Raw genomic sequence first — 12,258 nt, forward strand, 5'->3', positions numbered from 1 at the left:
AAATAATTTATTGTTTAAGTATATTATAAATACATTTATCAATAATAATTCAAGTTTCCCTCGTAGTTAGTCTAAAACATATATGGCGGATCAAAGCACCAATCAAAAGTCGTCCAGGTGATGTCAACATTCTTATATGAGGAACGAGGAACTCTCTGTAATAAGAGCTGTCAACACTTGTCATTGTGTGCTTGTCATCAGGATTAGCGTCTACGCCGCATCTTACGATCCCGCATACAAGACTGTTTGTTCACAGAAGGATTGTCCAGATGAGTTCCCCGCATTTGGCAGATGGTAAGTAATGCGACAGCCGAGTCTATCCCGAGAAGAGGTTGCTTTAGAAAGGATGTACCAAGATATACGCTTACGAGAAGCCGGTATAAATGTCTGTCATATGTATGTCGCACAGTGTCACCGGTGAAGACTCCACGTCACGTCGAGTCTTTTGTGAGAGAACTGACTTCTGTTTCAGGCTCCGAAAAGCCAGCGGAAGTGGAGGGTCAGGGACGTTTGTACAGCATGGCATATTGCCCTTTCGCTCATCGAATACGCCTCGTGCTCAGTCTGAAGCAGGTCCCGCACGATATCGTTAATATCAACTTGCAGAACAAGCCGCAGTGGTTTCTTCAAGTATACAGCAGTCTAATATATTCTGAATTGAAAGAGCCCACCCAGGTAGCAGAATAAGGTTAAATGACGTATTAATTCTGTCTTAATGATGTTTCTAACATCATTAAGACGTGTTTAAACGTCATCTTGCTACCTGGGCAGTGAACATGTCTAAAATTGGGACATAAAACGTCTTAAAGACGTTATTAAGACGTTATATGTCCCGATTTGAGATATGCATGTTGTCTGGGAGTTTTTGACTGTTTTCAAATGTGCAGATCTTGTTACCAGTGTTATGTGTAATGGAAATATTTTTTAGATTCACCCGGATGGCAAGGTACCAGCTTATATAGATTCAGACGGTACACTAGTAACGGACTCTATTGCGTTAACGAACTACCTGGAGGAGAAATACCCCGAGCCATCTTTGTACAACGATGAGACAAAAAGCCGTGATTTAGAGTTGTTAAATCACTTCTCTAAGGTGCTTGTAACCTCGTCGAAATCTAATCTTTTTTCCAGTGGTTGCTTAATAATTGCGTTCGCTTTCTTTATAGATTATGGACACTTTTGCGAATTGTATATTTGGCAAGGACAAGAGACAGTTTGAAGAGATTCTCACTGAGGTAACGAACGACCTACAAGAATTTGAAGACGAGCTTAATATACGCAAGACAACCTTTTTCGGAGGTTTGTACAAATCCACCCGGGACGAGTACGATTTCCAAGGCGCCCAGATTTGACTGTGGTTTCTGGTAGTATTTTTTACGCTGAACAAAAAATTATATAGGTCTTATAGAGCTAACTGTTCTAGTTTTCGAGATATGCAGTATTAAAGCTCAAAATAAATATAATATAAATCTTTACTTTTTTTAATTATTAGATATAATATATTATCGTATTTTATATTTATACTTTCTAACACATAAATTCTTTGAGTATTTAAGTGTTTAAAGCGCGTCAACTAACCTATGTAGATTAGTAACACGCTTTAAAAGTATTTAACTGTTTAATGATTTTCGTTAAAGCAGGGCACACACACACGTGTGTATGTCCTGCTTTATAGAAGTTGTGATTTTCGTTAAAGCAGGGCACACACACACACGTGTGTATGCCTTGCTTTATAGAAGTTGTAATTTTCGTTAAAGCAGGGCACACACGTGTGTATGCCTTGCTTTATAGAAGTTGTGATTTTCGTTAAAGCAGGGCACACACATGTGTGCCCTACATAGTTTAGTTGACGCGCTTTAAACACTTAAATACTTTTAAAGCGCGTCACTAATCTATACGCTGAAAGAATATCATTTCGAATGGAATGTCCTACCTTGCGTACGGGACCTCGCTAGTCTTTTCAGTATTAATATTTTTAGTATATTGTAGACTCATCTGTTTAGTAAGGCGAAGATGTAATACATACTTATATTCATTAAAATTCAAGTGATACATTATAGGGGTGTATAAACTGAATAATTATTTTTTTTTTAACTAATATTGCATATCTCGAAAACTAGAGCAGTTAGCCCTATAAGACCTATATCATTTTTTGTTCAGCGTAAAAAATACTACCAGAAACCACAGTCAAATCTGGGCGCCTCGGAAATCGTACTCTCCCCATCTACCCTATTTCCCGTTTCTCTCTTTATGTATTCTTCCTTCTAATATTATTAATAAATCATATTTTTATCACAAGAATTGTTTTCTTATCTTTTGTTTTAGGCAGTAATCCAGGTATGCTAGACATTCTAATATGGCCTTGGTTTGAACGTGCAAAGGCTCTGACTCTACTTTACAAGCAACGTGCAAGTCTTGATAAGGAGAGGTTTCCTCGTATTGTAAGCAAAATAATAAAGTGTATCCAGTAACATCAAACTTTTTTCAAACTTGCTAACTCTTTAAAGTTCTGAAATTTTTGAAAACTTGTTCATATAGACACATTTTCTAAAAACTTATTTTAACCCATTGACATTGTACACACACACACGCACGCACGCACACACACACACACACACACACACACACACACACACACACACACACACAGATATATATATATAATGAAATATTGAATATTATTATCTTATTCATATTAAATTAAATTGTTAATGTATTTATGCGTGTTATTAATTCGTTTTCATGAGTTGTAATAATCTTAAAACTCGGCAATTATCTGGATAACGTCGATAAACCTTAACAAGAGATCTTACATCTTTTTAATTAGATCTATTTGAATTGTAATTTAACTATGTGGCGCAAAGTTGCACTTGGATTTGTAATAGATTTCTTACATTCACATTCAAGAAAAATAATTATTTATTGATCATTGTTCACTCTGTTTCAGATGGAATGGGTAGATGGTATGAAGGACCAGCCGTTTATTCTAAAACACAGATGCCCGTATGAAAAGTTCGCAAAATTCATAGAAGCTGTAAGAACGGGAAACGTTGATTATGACAATCTTTAAACATATTTATAGTAGTATAACAAAATGCTACAAAGATAAATAACACAACATGGCTTGACGTAAATTAACGTATTAACACGATATTATTAATGTCGATGTTATTAACATCAATAGTTTTTGTGATCTCATTAGACTCAACGTGTGTTAATTTTGCTGTTATAAAGTGTGATAAATTTTTTATGTGCAATTTTTTTTATATGTGTTAAATATTTTTATGTGTTAAAAGGACCCCGCACATTTTTAATGAAAAATAGCTTTCGATTAATTTTGCTGAAATTGAAATATGTTACTGTCTTTATCTTTCTAATAAAAAGTGTCTCATGGATACAACTTCTTAAAATTAATAATTTAGTCACCACAGAGTTTCAAAAGTCTTAAAATATTAAGAATTATTGATTTTAAGAGGTTGTGTCTATTTATACTTTTTATCAGAAAGATAAGAATATATTTCAATTTTAAAATTAACCGATAGCCATTTTTTATTTAAAATATGCGGTATTCCTTTTAGATGTTTTTATATGTTAATTTTAAGGCTCCTGGGCTCTTTCCCGACATCTCATGAGATGTGACGTCAGAAGCGAGAAATGTTGAGAATTCTTGCGTAGTATTTCCAAATAAAAAGATATTTGCTTAAAATGAATGTAATACGAAATCTAGTCATGCGCCTGCGCACAAGCCTGCATCGTATCACATTCGTTTTAAGGGTCGACAGGAGTAACACTACCGACTTCTGTCGGGTTGCTTAGCTGCGAGTCCGTATTTTATTTATTATAAATTTTTTAAAAGCCAAAATGGAAAATCCGGCTCTGTACCAGCTTGCGGCTGATCTTACTGATTAAAACGAGCATAAGTGAAATGAGATTCGTTAATTAATTTGGCTAAAATTTGGGACAAGCCGTTCCTAAGCAGCTTTGCAGCTCTAAGCAAACCTGCAAAGCTGCTTAGGAACGGCTTGTCCCAAATTTTAGCCAAATTAATTAACGAATCTCATTTCACTTATGCTCGTTTTAATCAGTAAGATCAGCCGCAAGCTGGTACAGAGCCGGATTTTCCATTTTGGCTTTTAAAAAATTTATAATAAATAAAATACGGACTCGCAGCTAAGCAACCCGACAGAGGTCGGTAGTGTTACCCCTGTCGACCCTTAAGGCTGTTTATTAACCCTTTGCCTGCAAACGTTTTTTTGGCACCATTACGCCGCAAACCTGGGTCGTTTTCGTCCTGACGTTTTTTTTAAGTGTTAAAGTGTTACAAAAAATCTGAAAAAATTCATGGAGGTAATTTAAACCTGCAATTTGAAGTATCAATCATAAAATTATAAACAATTTAATTTTTTCACATAATTTGTATTTAAAAAATGGAGCAACTACAACTACAACTGGTAAAATCATTTTTTACTCAAAAAATCATAACTTTAAGACAAATGAAGATATCGAAATGAATAAAAAAGGAAATTGAAGGGGAAAAGCGTACCTTTCATAAAAAAATATTGCATGCAATTATTTTTAAATGAAGTGCTTAAGTGTTCGCCGCAAACCTCGTTTTTTCAAGAATTACGTGTCTCCTGTGACGGCTGGAGGGGGTCTGGCGCCTTGAAACTCGGTAGGCGGGTTCTCGGGGAGCATAACTTTTTTTACGGATGCGCAGTGGCGCCATCTTCACGCGTTTGCAAAAGTTACAACTACATTTGAATTTTCGTCCGGACGAAAACGACCCACCTTTGCCGGTGAAGGGTTAACAGGGAAAGGGGTAGACTTAACCTCAACTCGGAGTATTTTCGAAGTGTGCTGAAGTGATCTGTAGTGTTATTTTAAGCAAATATCTTTTTATTTGGAAATACTACGCAAGAATTTTCAACGTGTCATTTCTCGCTTCTGACGGCACATTCCAATATGGCCGCGACGAGTACCCAGGAGCCTTAAGGAGGTTGAAGCGATCCAGTTGAGTCAATTGACGGTTTAGAAAAAAGTTTTTTATTAGGTCATTAAAAAATCTGTATTAGGTATCATTTTATTCTCCATACGCTGCTATTGCATAAAACGTATAGTAAAAGTATCATATTATGCATCTTTATATTTTAATTAGCTAAAAACGAAACACTTTTTTGCCAATGCCAACTTGAAAACTTGTAGTATTGCTAATTATTTCAATATAAAAATGGCATGAATATATGTTTTGCCGTTGATAGAATGAAATAATGATTCTTACTGGTAGCTCCCTTGACAATTATATAAGCTATCGATTTTTTAATAACTTTCCGTCGATTATATTAAATACGATTGAAACTTGGCAACGTTTCACTTTTATGGGGTTGGTAGCAGTACTCGCCTCTGTGTTGAGCCACGTAACGGCAGTTGCTAAACGTAAACATGCCGGTGAATTTTCTGTCATTCTGGATAAGAGGTTAGGTGCCCGCGTTTTGGCTATACCCAAATCCTGTCGGTATGTGCACGTTTTTGGTTCTCTTCCGTGCTGTGTCTACTATTTTGTAGTAATGTCAACGATTTTAGGGTTCTCTTTTATGTTATGTTCACAATTTTTTGGTTTTCTTCCGTTAGATTCATGATTTTTTGGTTTTATTTCCAAAGAGAATCAAAAAATCGTGGACATAGCACGGAAGAGAACCACAAAAATGTGCACATGCCGACAGGATTCGGGTACAGCCAAAACGCGGGCGACGCTGCGTTGCCACATCTACCTACTCGCGAACTATCAACTGCTATTTCAGTCTAATTTCGATCGCTTTAACTTGTAATATATTTGTTATTAGATGGTGAATACGTGTTTTCTTGCGTTCTAAATGTTCGCATTAATTTACTGTATGCGTAGGCACGTTTTTTGAGCGTTTATATAGACTAGATATTAAAGAAAATTGGGATCAATCATCGCCGTCAACGCTTTCTCCATCTAACCCCATGTAAAACGACGCATTTTTGGAAATTAATATCTCAGCTTCTGGATGGTCAATAAATCTGAAATAATTCTCACACATGCGGTAGATCCTATACTATCATATATATTTTTTACAAACTAAAATCTAGAGTTGACCAAACTGCTTCAACCTCCTTAATACGTATTATTTATTTTTATATTGACATATTATATGCTGCGCCATACAATTGCTCATATACTGCAACATTCCAATCCTTTATTTATTTATAGCTATTTTAATACAAAATAGGTCTATGTAACAAATGGCTTGTACTTTGACATCAAATGTAAGCACTCTAATATAAGTGTAATGAAATGTGCAATGCTCTGGATAATATTAAGTATAATTATTCTGCATTTTAGCAAGGCACTAACTGGACTGTAACTGCAGTATTGTATTATAATTGTTGCAATTGCTGTTATTATAAAGTGCAAATCGGCATTTATAACGTGTTAATCCTTTGTTAATCCTTATTAATTAATTCTTTGATAAAGAAATAAAATACAAGCGTTCTTATATAAATTTTTTATTTTCGTGATAGGGGAGACCAGGGCGAAGTCATCACTATTTTTCCGGTGCCGATTTTTAACAACAAACCATAATTTTTTAGTAAAATGTGGTATACCGTTGTAAAGAGTGAACTTTTGGCTACAAAATTTATAAGGGCATTTTTGGTCTATGTCGCTTTGTTTAACCGGTATAGAGTAAAAACGACAAAGGTGCAAAAATTAAAAGTCAAAATTTCCGGGGCGGAGTCGTCACTCCATTCTCGTACTGGATTTTAAATAAAAATTCATAATTTTGATCATGAAAAATGATGGGATACATTTCATTAATTATTTTTTAATAGAAAAATGGAGACATTAATTAAAAACACGATGGCGGAAAATAATTACAAGAAAAGCGCACGTACTTATGTACCCTACGCTCGCACGAAACGCACTGTTTCTCGTCAGCTTTGTTCTCTGTCATCTCTGAGCACACGCCGCACCTATTATCCAAGTCCTCGTTAGAATCCGACTATTGCTGCTTCCATCGATTTTCGCCCGAAGCCTCCATGATATCGCACGGCCACGTCATCCAAGTGTGCTATTTCATCATTATTTTTCTTCAGCCAGTTGTTCAACGTAAATTCTCGGAACTCCAAATTGTTTTGCGGCTACTTTTTGTCTTACTTTGTCTTAATTTTATTTTTTTTTTCACCGCAAGAACTGCCTTTCTGCTTGTCGACAGGAGTCGTTTTGCGATGGTACGTGCCGTACGTGCGTACCATTTTCTTGCAATTGAGAAATACAATGACGCATTTACAACGAAAAATAGAGCGAAACCACCGGGATAAAGTCGTCACAGTGACGAGTCCGCCCCGATGGCTTGGTGACGACTTTGCCCCGGACACAAATTTTAACCCTCAGGGTACGGATTGGGTTAGCGTAACCCGAGCGAATTTTGAAAGTAGCGCCATTTCAAAGGAAGTGAATGGTGGGGGTCCGTACCGGGGGGGGGGGAATCTTTGAGGTAGCTACTATGTGAGCGCCAGTCAGGGGCAGCGTCAGTCTACGCTTGGTGCTCAAGTTATATGATTTTGAAAATTGAACTTGGGTAGTCTACACCCAGTCCGTACGGAACGTTACAAAATCCGTGTTTTTTCAAAAAAAAATTGTGTTTTTCGAGTATTTGCTGCAGTAGAAGTTTTTTTTTTTTTTTAGTATTCTGGTATGTATAATTTACTATTTTTAATATACTTTTGTGCATTCTAACCTCAAAATGATGCTCTGTAGCATACCAGCATAACGTATCCGTGCATGCATGTTAATATTATTTCAATTTTTGTTATTTATTTATATTATAGTAATCAACAACATCCAAAAGAACTATTTTTACTTTAAGATATTTTTTTTTTTTTGCGTTTTTACGATAAATCAAGCAAGTAACGTTATATCGCTATATCGCAAAAAACGGGTATTTTCATAGTTCAAAAAAAATATACTTTTTGGAATGGATCAAAAAACGAATTCAGCCATTTCAAAGAACAACTTTTTAGCTTTCAAACGCGACTTAAAAAATGTCGATATCTTTTTTTTTCATAAAGTTATAGAATTTAAAAGAAAAAATAAATTTTTATGAAAATTTTTTGAGAACGGTTTACATTTTCAAATATATCTTTGTTTAAACAAATAATGTAATAAATCTATCAACGCCATTGTATTTTTGAGAAAATTTTCGATCTAAAGAAAAAAAAATTTGTTTTAATTGACAAATTACAGCCCGATGTGTGTACAGTCAATCAAAGTCGCCGGGTTAGGTTAACCCATGTCCGTACGGAACGTAACTTTTTTATAGTCCGTACCCTGAGGGTTAAGTTTGATTGCTCATAAAATATTAGAAATCAACGAAAATAAAAAAACTTCACTGAATTCGTGTTCAGCATGCATTACTCTTCAGAATCACTTATCTCGAGATTTGGAGAGAAAATAATATTTAAAATATTAAAAATTTTCGACGCACAAGAAATTTCACTTTTGACCTACGAAATCACGTTTGCCTTATAGGCCAGTCGAAAGTCGAATTAGACATTCTGGTATGAAAGTGATGCAAACTTTTTTATTCCTTTTTAGGCGTGTTGGGGGTGTTTAGAAAAGCTTATTTTTGAGTTGTCGTATCATGAGACCAAGAGCTTTTTGAGGGGGGGGGGGGAAGGGGGAACCAATTTTTGACGAATTGAAACGAGTCACCGCTCATTTTCTTCGTTTTTTCAAGCCCTACAACTTTCTTAGAAGCGAAAAAGTGCTATCTATTAATCGAAACGAGATAAATGCAAAAAACCGCGAAAATTTTATTTTTTAGGGGAACCAAAATTTTCGTTTTTTCCAATAACTCGGCAAATGTTGATAAAAAATGAATGACTAACCCCTCAGCTACAAAATGAGGGGTTAGTCATTCATTCTTTATCAACATTCACCGAGTTATTGCGAAAAAACGAAAATTTTGGTTCTCCCAAAAAATAAAATTTTCGCGGTTTTTTGCATTTATCTCGTTTCGATTAATAGATAGCATTTTTTCGCTTCTGAGAAAGTTGTAGGGCTTGAAAAAACGAAGAAAATGAGCGGTGACTCATTCCGATTCGTCAAAAATTGGTTCCCCCCCCCCCCCCTCAAAAAGCTCTGGGTCTCATGATACGACAACTCAAAAATAAGCTTTTCTAAACACCCCCAACACGCCTAAAAAGGAATAAAAAAGTTCGCATCACTTTCATACCAGAAGCCTTTTTTTCGTCTAATTTGACTGGCCTATTAAGGGGATCCTATAGTGGCGGTAGTTACCGACATTTTTTCATTTTAAGGAATCTTTGAATTGGCTTTACAGAATTGCAAGTTTTTGGTCTAGAATTAAAGTACGCACAAAAATCTACATCGCGTTATACGATTTCATATCGGGAACAAAAAAAATTAAAAATTTTACTAATTTGAGCACATATGTACAACTGTCATCTGACGACAATAACAAAATTACTGCAGTTTATATATATATATAATGTTACCAAGGCGACGTAGGGACAACATGTAGGAACAATATCGTGTAAATAAAACTAAGATTCAACGTCTAGAAAAAAAGATTTTGTAAAATGAAGTTTTATTAAGCAAAAGCACATTCAGGTTGATAGGATAAGCAGTATTGCGTGTAGCGAGAGATGGCGCAGCAATCAAACAAAGACAGATGCCTCTCGTTAGACAAGGATAGATATAGATATATAACATAGAAAACAGGATTAGAAATGTTGACATTACCGACGTCGAGGAAGTTCGGCCTTCGCTATAGGATCCCCTTAAGGGGATTCTGCAGTGACAGGCGAACTTCCTCGATGTCGATAATGTCAACCTTTCTAATTTTGTTTTCCCAAGGGAGGATGATAAACATTCTGCAGAATTTTTGTTTTAAGCAAATATTGTCGTCAGGTGACAGGATGTAGGAATAATATCGTGTAAATAGAAGTAAGATTCAATGCGTACAAAAAAAGATCCATCTAAAAATTATTTTAGTAATGCAAATACGGATGCAGGATGACAAGAAGAGCAGCAACAGTATTGCCGGATCTTGCGAGAGATGGCGAGCAATCGAACAAAGACAGATGTCATTTCATTAGACAAGATATAGGGAAAACAAAATTAGAAAGGTTGACAATTATCGACATCGAGGAAGTTTGCCTGTCACTGCAGGATCCCCTTAAGGAGGTTCTACAGATAATGGATGTATCTAAAAATTGGAAAAAACTTTATGGACGTATAAATTGAGATGCGAGAAAAGTGCTCAAAAAATTTTAGCATCGGTTACCGTATAAAAATTTGCAAAAATGAATTTTGAAATCACAGTTTTTAACATAAGCTACATATGGCAGAGGGGCTCTTGGAGACAGGAAACGAGATATTAATTATATAAAGGCGACCTACCAAAGATTCAAAAAACGGAGCTCTTATAGATCTTAATCTAACCTTTTCAGAAATATCGAGAAAAACAAGGGTTATCGCGTAAAATTTTGTGATATTAGCTATTGAAACAGGCCATATCACAGTTCACGTAGCGTGCTTCGAATAACAAGGGAGATTTGGCAATGTCGCAGCGACTGCACCCGCGCGAAAAGTGTACAGCCAGTACAGCACCACAGTATGACAGCACCTCAAACTTAAGCACCTAACGTTTACGAGCGCTTACGGAGAAGTACTCGCTCTAGAATTATGTGAAATTGTGAAATAACCACGGTCATATGAGCAGAACTGTCAAGTTCGCGACGTTACCACATTTTCTTCCATTATAAGCCGCCAGAGTCAAAGGAGCACTTACACGATATTTTTAATTATTCCTCGTTTCGACTAATATGGGTATGATATAAGCTCTAACGTCATCAAAATTCACGAAAATATTTTATGAATACTTAGAATCGACGAATTTGAAGATTTTCTCTTCATCTCTTAACTGACTAGAGAGTACCTGTAGAACCTCCTTAAAGAAGATCACAACGTATAATCTCACTAAACTCCGTTGGTCACATGGGCACCATAAGTAGCGTTTACAATATTAATAACAACAAGTTCACACAACATATAGATTTCGAGATAATTGTAGTGACGACTCTGCCCCGGTGACGATTTCGCCCCGGTCTCCAATATTTTTCGTTTCGTGCCAAAATGCGTCGAATGAGCCTATTTTTATTAATTTTTGAGGTGCAGTAGCTATTTTATATAAATACCTTCGTTTTTATATTGTGTTTTTACGCTACGATATTGTTTCAAAATTCCAAACGATCAAAATATGTTTGTTGAATCTATAGAATTAACAAATAAGAGTCAAATTTTATCTCTTGATTAAATAATATATTATTTGCTTTACTCGCTTCTTTCATATTTATTTTCGAAGCCTTTTACTGTTTAAGGTATTTCTTTCATGACACCAAAGTCTTAAGAATTAACTGATTTTTTGGTACGAGAAAGTTAAAATGCATATCTTTACGCCAGAAAAAAATTAAACCACATTACCGAACATATAAAGAAGAATTGTGACTTTGAAAATTCGATATTTTATATGTGACGTTATCGAAAAAGTCTATTTTTTACATTTCAATGTAATAATTTGTTTATCAAATATCTTGAGATATTAAATATTAACTGCGCTACATATTCGCTAAACTCTATACTTTCGATAGTACCAATAAAAATACAGAGTCACCGAATATTTAAACAAAATATTTATGTTAAAAGTTGACTTGAAATGTGGTTTATAGATGAATATTTTTTATGACGACTTTTAAGGAATTATTTGGCAACGCTGGCGCTGCAAGCTGTGCGTTCATGTCACACTTCATTCATAACGTACGGTTTATTATCAACTTTTATTTTCACAAATTGTCCCTTATTTTTGCCCACATTACTCCTCACTTTATGTTTCTTATCACTCGCATTATTATTATAAAATCTCTCTTTGATAAAAAGAAAATGTCACAATATTCTTTGATTAATGAAATTGACACTTACATTGACACTTTTGTTATCAACTTCACATTTTACAATCGGCGCCGGCGCCCTGAAAAGCGCAGCGTTGCCATATTGTTCTGACAGTAAAATTTACCGAAAAATGAAAAATTTCTAAATACACATAATATTTTCACTTTTTTCTTATAATTAAACATAATAATCAATTATAACTTGATTTTATATAAGTTTAATGCAATATACAAGAGTTTGCTGAGACCCTGCTTAAGGGGATC

At 35.1% G+C, this 12,258-nt stretch overlaps 1 protein-coding gene across 3 annotated transcripts; it reads left to right on the forward strand.

Annotated features, from left to right (window-relative positions):
• The first annotated feature begins 71 nt into the window (after nucleotides 1–71).
• Nucleotides 72–11,383, forward strand: LOC139824352 (glutathione S-transferase omega-1). 3 transcript variants are annotated; one of them, XM_071796881.1, is made up of 7 exons: nucleotides 72–396; nucleotides 473–630; nucleotides 929–1,093; nucleotides 1,167–1,299; nucleotides 2,326–2,441; nucleotides 2,948–3,034; nucleotides 6,544–11,383. In XM_071796881.1, the coding sequence occupies exons 1-7, from the start codon at nucleotides 384–386 to the stop codon at nucleotides 6,589–6,591; spliced, it is 720 nt and encodes a 239-aa protein (XP_071652982.1). In that variant the 5' UTR covers nucleotides 72–383; the 3' UTR covers nucleotides 6,592–11,383. The 3 variants fall into 3 exon arrangements, with proteins under 3 accessions (XP_071652982.1, XP_071652980.1, XP_071652981.1); XM_071796879.1 differs by having other exon boundaries at nucleotides 73–294; XM_071796880.1 differs by lacking the exon at nucleotides 6,544–11,383 and having other exon boundaries at nucleotides 82–294; nucleotides 2,948–6,524.
• Nucleotides 11,384–12,258: the final 875 nt, after the last annotated feature.

This window comes from Temnothorax longispinosus, unplaced genomic scaffold (assembly GCF_030848805.1).
Source record: "Temnothorax longispinosus isolate EJ_2023e unplaced genomic scaffold, Tlon_JGU_v1 HiC_scaffold_332, whole genome shotgun sequence".
NCBI classification, from domain to species: Eukaryota; Metazoa; Arthropoda; class Insecta; order Hymenoptera; family Formicidae; genus Temnothorax; species Temnothorax longispinosus.